At 38.4% G+C, this 10816-nt stretch overlaps 1 protein-coding gene across 3 annotated transcripts in view; it reads right to left on the reverse strand.

Moving 5' to 3' along the window:
* Positions 1-4541: 4541 nt before the first annotated feature.
* LOC114908661 (cytochrome P450 2C23-like) overlaps positions 4542-10816 on the reverse strand; it is a 33779-nt gene continuing 27504 nt past the window's right edge. The window contains exons 8-11 of one of the 3 annotated variants that reach the window (XR_003796993.1): positions 8450-8591; positions 6562-6779; positions 4677-4795; positions 4542-4594 (exon numbers count right to left, since the gene is read on the reverse strand). Coding sequence is in view for 1 of the 3 variants with exons in the window: in XM_029245029.1 (XP_029100862.1) it covers positions 6568-6779; positions 8450-8591 (354 nt within the window). In the remaining 2 variants the exon portion in view is untranslated. Of the gene's footprint in view, positions 4595-4676; positions 4796-6134; positions 6780-8449; positions 8789-10816 lie in introns of those variants that run through there. The other 2 variants (XM_029245029.1, XR_003796994.1) reach the window with 2 other exon arrangements.

Here is a 10816-nt window from a genome sequence, read left to right on the forward strand (position 1 = left end):
TAAATCTAAATGCCTCCTGTTTGCCCCCAAAGCAGCTCTTCTTGGGATATGGCGCCACCTGTTGCCCAAGTTGAAAACATGGGAGCTGGTCGAAATTCTCCCTTCTCATTCACCTTCCGCGTTTACTCACCCTCGAAGCCCTGTCACTTCTTTGCTGCCATCCTCACCACGCTTCCTGCTTCTCCCCTGCACAGCCACTGCTTGGTTCTGCGCTCCTTCACCCCTGCCTGGACCGGCCCTGCTGCCTGGAACTCACCCACGCCAGCTGCACACCTCGTGCTCTTCCTTCAACGCAACCACGTCGCGCCTCCCGCTCGCCCCTCCCTTCTACCCTTCAGACCCTTTATTGGTTTTCCATTCTCCTCGGTTAATTCCAAACATCTGTCCCGGAAACAAAGCCCTCCAGCACCTGGCGATCACTGACTTTCTCATCTCTCTTCCCTAACACCCTTGCTTCCTGCTGGTTTTGCCAAACAATGAGCAGTCTTTCAAAAGACTGCATTTTTTCCCCTCCAATTTTAAAAAATCATGGTAAAACACACCAGCATAAAAGAGTGTTTAAACAACTCCTCTCCCTCCATTTGGAAGCTAGCTGACTCCTATTTGTGCTTCAAAACCAAGTGCAGGCATCATTTTCTATAAAACTTTTCTATTTCTTACCTCTGGTCTGACTTCTGTGGTACCTTTCTTGTGTTTCCTTAGAAAACTCTGTGCGTACTTCTCTACAAACATAGCATTATGCTGTCACTTTTGGTCTATTTGTTTGTCTTCCATGATTAAAGCATAAGGCCCTTAAGACCAGGGACAATGTCTTCTTTCTGGATTCCCAGTCCTTAACCTATACTTGGTATATAACAGGGATTAAACAAATTCTGAAGAGCAATAACAAAAAATGAACTATCTCCTCTCTATTCACATTTTGTTGACCTTATAACAGGGCAGGAAATGACTCACTGGAATTCCAGAAATCCAGGCTCTTCCACATGCTCCCACTAACCCTGCTTCCAACAGGGCAATTGTTGGTTTAGTGACACGTTGATTCAGATTGCCCTCTAGCTGATGGAAAACGTGCATGGCATGGACTCTGAATCCGTTCTGTGTACCAGTGTTGCCTAATTTGTCAGTAGCCTGTACCTGTGTGATCCTTACTGCGAGTAAAGAGGTTCTTTCTGAGTTTGAAAAAACTAATGTAATGTGTGTTTACTGATACGACATCATGTGAGGTTAACTGGACCAGTAACAGTCTATGGGTCCAAATGTAGCAGGGGGCAACTATATTTCATTGATTCTAAGGTGCTCTTGATTTCACATTTTAATGTTTCTGAAACAGAAATGTATCTTAAAACAGATGGCATCTTAGATTCAGAGAAATACAACATTATAATAAGAAGTATAAGAGAAATCCAACATCACTATTATACCAGAGAAATATAATAACCAATATTAATTGATTTAATTGTAACTGAGCATGGAATATCACACATTAAAACAGGAAACAGAGTAGAAAAAAAGCAATGAATGGCTAAAAGCTTGAATTTGCATTGACTGTGGGAGAATTTTCAGTGACTTGATAATAAAAACCATCATTTATGAGCCCCTCCTAATTGCCAGGGAAAATACATACATTATCATTAATCCTCACCCTCCTAACCTGGAAGGTAGGTGGTGTTAATTCCATTTTTTAGATGAAGATCTGAGAATGTCTGGACCTGCCCAATGTCACAAAGCTAGAATACGTCAGATATAATCAGATTTTAAAACCTATTACCAAAAAATTGTATAAATGATCTTATTTGCAAAGCAGAAATAGAGACACAGACACAGAGAACAAACGTATGGATACCAAGGGGGGAAATGGGGGGTGATGCTGAACAGGTTTTCATGTGCTTCTTGGCCATCTGTATGTCCTCTTTGGGGAAATGTTTATTTAGGTCTTCTGCCCATTTTTTGATTCGGTTGTTTTTTTTTTTAATATTGAGCTGCATGAGCTGTTTATATATTTTGGAGATTAATCCTTTGTCCGTTGATTTGTTTGCAAATATTTTCTCCCATTCTGAGGGTTGTCATTTTGTCTTGTTTGTAGTTTCCTTTGCTTTGCAAAAGCTTTGACGTTTCATTAGGTCCCATTTGTTTATTTTTGTTTTTATTTCCATTACTCTAGGAGGTGGATCAAAAAAGATCTTGCTGTGATTTATGTCAAGGAGCGTTCTTCCTATGTTTTCCTCTAAGAGTTTTATAGTGTCCGGTCTTACATTTAGGTCTCTAATCCATTTTGAGTCTATTTTTGTGTATGGTGTTAGGGAGTGTTCTAATTTCATTCTTTTACATGTAGCTGTCCAGTTTTCCCAGTACCACTTATTGAAGAGACTCTCTTTTCTCCATTGTATATCCTTGCCTCCTTTGTCATAGATTAGTTGACCATAGGTGCGTGGGTTTATCTCTGGGCTTTCTATCCTGTTCCATTGATCTATATTTCTGGTTTTGTGCCAGTACCATACTGTCTTGATTACTGTAGCTTTGTAGTACAGTCAGACTCAGGGAGTCTGATTCCTCCAGCTCCTTTTTATCCCCTTGAGACTGCTTTGGCTATTCGGGGTCTTTTGTGTCTCCATACAAATTTTAGGATTTTTTGTTCTAGTTCTGTAAAAAATGCCATTGGTAATTTGATAGGGATTGCATTGATTCTGTAGATTGCTTTGGGTAGTATAGTCATTTTCACAATATTGATTCTTCCAATCCAAGAACACGGTATATCTCTCCATCTGTTTGTGTCATCTTTGATTTCTTTCATCAGTGTCTTATAGTTTTCTGAGTACAGGTCTTTTACCTCCTTAGGTAGGTTTATTCCTAGGTATTTTATTCTTTTTGTTGCAGTGGTAAATGGGAGTGTTTCCTTAATTTCTCTTTCAGATTTTTCACCATTAGTGTATAGGAATGCAAGAGATTTCTGTGCATTAATTTTGTATCCTGCAACTTTACCAGATTCACTGATTAGCTCTAGTAGTTTTCTGGTGGCATCTTTAGGATTCTTTATGTATAGTATCATGTCATCTGCAAACAGTGAGTTTTACTTCTTCTTTTCCTATTTGGATTCCTTTTTCTTCTCTGATTGCCATGGCTAGGACTTCCAAAACTATGTTGAATAATAGTGGTGAGAGTGGACATCCTTGTCTTGTTCCTGATCTTAGAGGAAATGCTTTCAGTTTTTCACCATTGAGAATGATGTTTGCTGTGGGTTTGTCGTATGAGGCCTTTATTATGCTGAGGTAGGTTCCCTCCATGCCTACCTTCTGGAGAGTTTTTATCATAAATTGGTGTTGAATTTTGTCAAAAGCCTTTTCTGCATCTATTGAGATGATCATATGGTTTTTATTCTTCAATTTGTTAATATGGTGTATCACATTGATTGATTTGCATACATTGAAGAATCCTTGCATCCCTGGGATAAATCCCACTTGATCATGGTGTATGATCCTTTTAATGTGTTGTTGGATTCTGTTTGCTAGCATTTTGTTGAGGATTTTTGCATCTATATTCATCAGTGATATTGGTCTGTAATTTTCTTTTTTTGGAGTATATTTGTCTTGTTTTGGTATCAGGGTGATGGGGGACTCATAGAATGAGTTTGGGAGTGTTCCTTCCTCTGCAATTTTTTGGAAGAGTTTGAGAAGGATGGGTGTTAGCTCTTCCCTAAATGTTTGATAGAATTCACCTGTGAAGCCATCTGGTCCTGCACTTTTGTTTGTTGGAAGATTTTTAATCACAGATTCAATTTCATTACTTGTGATTGGTCTGTTCATATTTTCTATTTCTTCCTGGTTCAGTCTTGGAAGGTTATACCTTTCTAAGAATTTGTCCCTTTCTTCCAGGTTGCTCATTTTATTGGCATAGAGTTGCTTGTAGTAGTCTCTTATGATGCTTTGTATTTCTGTGGTGTCCATTGTCACTTCTTTTTCATTTCTAATTTTATTGATTTGAGTCCTCTCCCTCTTTTTCTTGATGAGTCTAGCTAAGGGCTTATCAATTTTGTTTATCTTCTCAGACAACCAGCTTTTAGTTTTATTGATCTTTGCTATTGTTTTCTTTGTTTCTATTTCATTTATTTCTGCTCTGATCGTTATGATTTCTTTCCTTCTACTAACTTTGGGTTTTGTTTGTTCTTGTTTCTGTAGTTCCTTTAGGTGTAAGGTTAGATTGTTTATTTGAGATTTTTCTTGCTTCTTGAGGTAGGATTGTATTGCTCTAACCTTCCCTCTTAGAACTGCTTTTGCTGCATCCCGTAGGTTTTGGATTGTCATGGTTTGTTGTCATTTGTCTCTAGGTATTTTTTGATTTCCTCTTTGATTTCTTCAGTGACCTCTTGGTTATTAGTAACGTATTGTTTAGCCTCCATGTGTTTGTGTTTTTTATGTTTTTTTTCTTCTAATTGATTTCTAATCTCATAGCGTTGTGGTCAGAAAAGATGCTTGATATGATTTCATTTTTCTTAAATTTTCCAAGGCTTGATTTGTGACCCAAGATGTGCTCTATCCTGGAGAATGCTCCATGTGCACTTGAGAAGAAAGTGTAATCTGCTGTTTTTTGATGGAATGTCCTATAGGCAGGCAGATTGTTAACCACTGGACCACCAGGGAAGTCCCATTATTATTTTATTTTATTATGGAATTTAACCTCACCTCCCAAACTAGTTTCCTCTTCTGTCTGGTCTCTCTTCATTCTACTAGTTCTGCATCCCAAGTTAGGGAACCTAGCTGGCAAATTCAAAACTTCTCAGAATTCATGGAAGGAGGAGACTCTGAGTGACAAAAGACAAAACTCTTGTTAGCTAGAAAGGAGTGTGAGGGTGGGAAGAAAACAGAGATGCTCACATGTTAGCAAATCACATTAACATTTAGATCCAAAATTTACAGCTTCAAAATCCCCACCTCAAGGACCTCAGCTCTACTTTTTTTGTGTGGTAAAGTATACACGATGTAAAACTTACCATTTTACCCATTTTTAAGTGTACAGTTTAGTGGCATTAAGTACATTCACATTGTTATGCAATCATCACCGACGTCTATCTCCAGAACTTCATCTTCACAAATTGAAACTCCATACCCATTAAACAATAACTCCCCATTCTCCCCCCTCCCCCTGCAAGCACCATTCTACTTTGTCTCTATGAGTTTGACTACTCCAAGTACCTCATATAAATGGAATCATACAATATTTGTCCTTTTGTGACTGGCTTATTTCACTTGGCATAATGTCTTCAAGGTTCATCCATTTGTAACATGTGTTAGACTATAAATCCTTCTTTTTTAAGGCTGAATAATATTCTATTGTATGTATATAATCACTCTTTGTTTATCCATTCATCCACTAACGGACATTTGGGTGTTTCCACATTTTTGGCTATTGTGAATAATGCTGCTAGGAACATGGGTGTACAAATATCTGTTGGAGAGAACTTTAAAAAAATCAGTTCTTTTGAGTATACACCCAGAAACTCAGCTCTGCTTTTATTTTTTAATTATTATTTTCTTTTACTTTTTTTGGGGGGGGGCATGCCGTGTGGCATATAGGATCTTAGTTCCCTGACCAGGGATCAAACCCTGTGCCCCCTACATAGGGAGCACAGAGTCTTAACCACTGTACTGCCTGGGAAGTCCCAAGCTCTGCTTTTAAAGCTTCTTTCCCTCCCAATGTCCTGGAGCCTGGGCTGCCTGCTGGCATTTGAGCCATCCTTTTGTGGCAGCTGCTCCTCATAGCACTCCACTGGGCCACCACTGGGCAGCTGTTCTAGCCATCCTCTTCTGGGTCACTGTTCTCTTAGCAATACTCAGTCTTTCCTTGCAATCTGCCCACTTGCTCTCCAACCCCCAGCCCTGCCCCTCATCACTTTCTGAAGAAGATGTAACTATGCATGTCTGAATCCTACCTATGAACATGGTTTGAATTCTTATCCAAGGGGGCTCCTTGGGCCCCCATGTAAATCAATGGCTGCAAATAGATGGGGTGGGGCAGGGAGAGATTTGTGGTGGGGATTATCATTTCATCTGTTTATGATATTCTAATTATAGAGTGCCCATAGCTCAAGGAAAGGGATTTTTGAGACTTGATATAAAGTCAAACATTCAAAGAAAATCTACTGTGGAAAAAAAGGATTTATTTTGTGAATGTGGCAGAAATCATGTAAGTGCTTTCCATTGGAAATAGGAAAAAATACACATAGGCCATTATATTAATTTCTCTATTTTGAAAAACTATAGAAAATCAGCATATCTCCAAAGCCACAGAAAGAGTGAAGGCTCCACTATATGCCAATTGTCTCAGTAAAGGCCTTCTGTGGGCCTGGGCCTGGTTTGGCTGGATCATGGTTTATAAAGTACTCTATAGGATATAAGTATATTGCTTTACCCTTGGAGTTTTCAGGACCCAGATCCTTTTTGGCAAGGGATTTGTAGGTTTAAACAAATGTCCATCAAGCTTTTAGTGAGTAGTGTTTCTGTCCTAGCAGTATTTAAAATGAAAAGAGACTATGGGGTGGGAGAAGGAATGAGAGGAAAAAGCAATTACTTTGATTTAAATTGTTAAAAGAGAAAAGTTCTTCCTTTGTCTAGGGATAAAGCACAGCTTGTAGGGTTGTGGGATGTTGATAAACCCGGTAACAATGGGTTTGGTCTCTATGTCCTTTGGCTCCCCCAGGGGCTTCAGGACAAAGTTTTGCAGAATGGTGGTGAGAAACAGGAACAACTCCACGCGGGCCAGGCCCTCTCCAACACATGCCCGTTTTCCTGGAAGGAGGAGACAGTTCCATTAGCTTGTTCCAAATTCAAATACAATAGCTCGTATTCAAATACTACACACTCCTAACAGCCAATGAAAACACTGATCAGAAAAGGGATGGCTAAGAAACTGCTGGAGGACAATGAACTGGTACAGTTCTTCTAGACGGATATTTGTCAATACATATCAAAACTCTCTGAAGAAATTTTCACTCTTAATTCAGTAATTCTCCTTCTGGGGATTTATCTGTAGGAATTAGAGGTTCACCTATGCGGGTGTCACTCGCATTGTTATTTATGACACTGATGAGTTAGTTGAAAACTAGACATCCACCTATACTGGATTAATTAAATAAATCCTTGTGCATCTATCATGCAACACAACCTAAACATGTTTGTACAGAAGATTATTTAATACTGTCTTATATCACAACACACTAAGCAAAAGCAGGTTATCAAATAGATTGTACAGAATGAGCCTGATTTTTTAAAATAAAATATACATTTATTATGTATATCTAGACAACTGTGTGAAATATATATAGCAAAATATTAACAGCGATTATAGCCTGAATCTGAAATTCAGGCTATAGTCTGAAATTATTTTCCTTTTTCTTTTTTTCCTTTTTACAAATCCACCCATCCACTCATCCATCTATTTATGGCTGCGCTGGGTCCTCGCGGCTGCTCGCGCCCCGCCCCCGCGCCCCCCCCCCGCCCCCGCCCCCCACCAGGCTGCGGAGAGCAGGGGCCACTCCTCGCCACGGTGCGCGGGCACCGCAGCGGCTCCTCCCGTCAGGGAGCTCTGGCCCCAGGCACGCGGGCTCAGCAGCCACAGCCCAAGGGCTCCAGCGCGCAGGCCCAGCAGCCTTCGCTCCTTGGTATGCGGGAGCCCCCGGGCCAGGGCCGGAACCCGCGTCTCCCCATTGGCAGGTGGACTCCCAATCACTGCACCACCAGGGAAGTCCCTCTTTTCTCTTTTTTTTTTGCTCTTCTGCATTTTCCATCTTTTATATTGAACACTTACCATCACTGTGATTAGAAATCAAACATAGTTATTTTTGAAAATACTAATCAAATGATTGACTAGGGTAACAAAGAAAAAGAATGGGTGCTGAGCAATCCTAAGTTGTCTTTATGACTTTATGAGAACTAGCAACTGGGAGCCAACCAGCGCTTGCAAAGAGGCAAGGGTATGTGGGGCTCCGGATTTCAGAGGGGAAGAAAGAGGATGAAGTGGCCAAGGTGTCTCTGATGGCCTCTCTAAGAATCAGAAAATTAATAATGGTTAATAATTGTATAAGAAGAGAGAAACTTGAACATTTTGTTTTGAAAAAGTCATATTATGAAAGGGAGATCAACAGGCAAGAGTTTGTAAAAGGAGGTTCCTTTGTTATCTGATAATGTGTGACATCTGAATTAAATTGATTTGCCTTGGTTTCTTTAAAAACTAGCATTGTACTCAATCACCAAACAACAAAAGAGTCTCTGGAAGACTTACCTGATCCTAGTGGTATACAGACTTAAATGCATCCATCCCAATTTGGGGGTTTATAACAGATTGATTTGATTGACTTTGCTATCATCAGTGGATTACTTAGTTATGCCATATTCAGTAAAGCTAAAAGTTATCCAAAAGGTTCATGTGTATGGTTTGGATGGGGTGTATTTGTATTTACCCATGGAAAAAGGCACGAAGTATTCTGTTTTCCTGACGCTGCCATTTTTATCCAAAAAGTGACCTGGGTCAAACTTCTCTGGGTTGGGAAATTCCTTGCAATCATACAGGACCGAAGACAGTAATGGCAATACAGTAGCGCCCTGGAACCAAGAAATGGAGAGTGGAGTGGCACATTATCATGCTTACCTTTGGTCCATAAAAAGTCTAGTACTTTTAATCACAGTGGATTAAATAGGATCGAGCACTCTTAAGTTTGCCTGGAGAAGACTGTCTCATGTGATGGCTCTTTTACACACATCACCATACAAGATCTTTTATCAAGTAATAAGATGGTTCTCTGTGGGAAGAGCACTGTTATGGTCAATGTGCAATAATCAATTGTTAAAAAGCTAAGGTTTGCAACCCATACTGTCTAGACATGCGCTTTACTGGAATTGTTGCCTCAAATTGAAAGAGCTCACATTTCCTAATTTTTTTCTTTCTGAATTCAAGTGTGAATGGAAGAAAATGAGAGATAGAAACTTGTAATCTATAAAATCTATTGGATCAAACCCCACTTCCCTCACTTGTAAAACGGGGTGGGGTAACAACAATAGGCTTTCCTCTTTGCCCCATTAGATTTTGTGAGATTTAAATGACAAAAGAATAATGACCATTGATACGGAACGCTTCACATTTACCTGACACTGTGTTTAGTAGTTTATAAATTTAATTCTCACTTCAACCATATTCAGTAGGCTCTTTTTGTTTGTTTGTTTCACATTGTATAAATGCAGAAATTGAGATTCAGAAAGAAGAAATAACTTACTTGAGGTTATACTTTTAGCAAGTGGCATGGTTAGAATTTGACCCATCTATCTATGGGTCATAAAGCACCCCTGTTTAAGTGAAAGCCTCCTCTTCCCATTTTTACCTCACTTCGTATTTCCTGAAACATTATTTCACAAGTTTTGGAGTAGGTAATACATGTACATGGTATAAAATACAAAAAAAAAAAGTACAAAAGGGTACAGAGTGAAAATAAGTCTCTTTCCTAGACTCAAGTCCCCTGGTTTCCTTCTTAATGTAATCACTGTTACCAGTGTACGATATATCCTTTATATCCTATGGATTAAAAAAAAAAGGTGCACACCTATTTCCTACTTTTTCCACAAATAGTAGCATCCTGTAGAGTTCTGTCGCTTGCTTAGTATTCTACTTTACATAAATAATTTTTAGGGAATTCCCTGGCGGTCCAGTGGTTAGGACTTGGTGCTTTCACTGCCGGGGGCCACTTTTGATCCCTGGTCGGGGATCTAAGATCCTGTAAGCCATGCAGCGTGGCCAAAAATAATAATAATAATAATTTTAAGTCCTTTTTAAATGAATATTCAGCACCAATACTGCTGCAATGAATATTATTTAGGAGGAAATATACACAAAGGATAAATTCCTAGTAGTGGAACTGCTTTTCAAATTGCTATGCACGTTTTGAATTTTCACAGAAATTGCAATGATGCCTTCCATGGAAGTTACACCAATTTATACTACTAGCAAAAACATATGTTTTTTTATATCTTGCCAACATATTGTGACAAGTGAAAACATGTTTATCATTTTTATTTTCAATATATTTTATTGTGTTAAGTATATTTTCACATATTTAAAAACCATTTGTAATTACTTTCACTCAAATTTAAATTTTGTCTCCCATGCATTCTATCTGTTGGTTCTGGGGTTTTTTCATGCTGACTATAGGAGTTCATTTTATTTTTCAGTAATTAGTTCTTTGTTCTTATGAATTATGAAACATTTTGTCTCAGTTTTTCATTTGTCTTTTGACTTTGTTTCTTTTTCTTAGGTAGATTTTTCTTATTTGCATGTAACCAAATTTATCCATTTTTAAATGTATAGCCCTCTTATTCCTCTTTTCTTTGGTCAATGTTAGAAAGTCTTTCTTCACTCTGAAATTCTCAAAAAAAATTATTACTTTTATCCTTAGCACTTTTATAGTTTAATATCCTATGTGTATATATTTGAGCCACCAAGAATAAATTTTCATATAAAATTTATTTTATATGAAAGTTTGAGGTAGGGATTTATTATTCTTTTTTTTCCAACTCCCCTGGGAGTTCTACAACTGAATAATCAATATTTTTCCTCTAGGTTACAAGGAAAAAGCCACTTTATCATATACTAAGTTTCCATGTATAATTACATTTATTTCTAGACTTTATTTGATTGATATGTCTACTCAAGAAGCTGTATTATAGTGCTTTAATAACTGTGACCTTATATTTTAATATTTGGTAGGACCTGTCCCTGACTATTCTTTATTTTTTAATCTCCCACATCAAATTTGAGATCTGTTAGTTTAGTTCCAAAA

This window comes from Monodon monoceros, unplaced genomic scaffold, assembly GCF_005190385.1.
Source record: "Monodon monoceros isolate NGI ecotype Baffin Bay Population unplaced genomic scaffold, NGI_Narwhal_1 Super_Scaffold_4, whole genome shotgun sequence".
NCBI classification, from domain to species: domain Eukaryota; kingdom Metazoa; phylum Chordata; class Mammalia; order Artiodactyla; family Monodontidae; genus Monodon; species Monodon monoceros.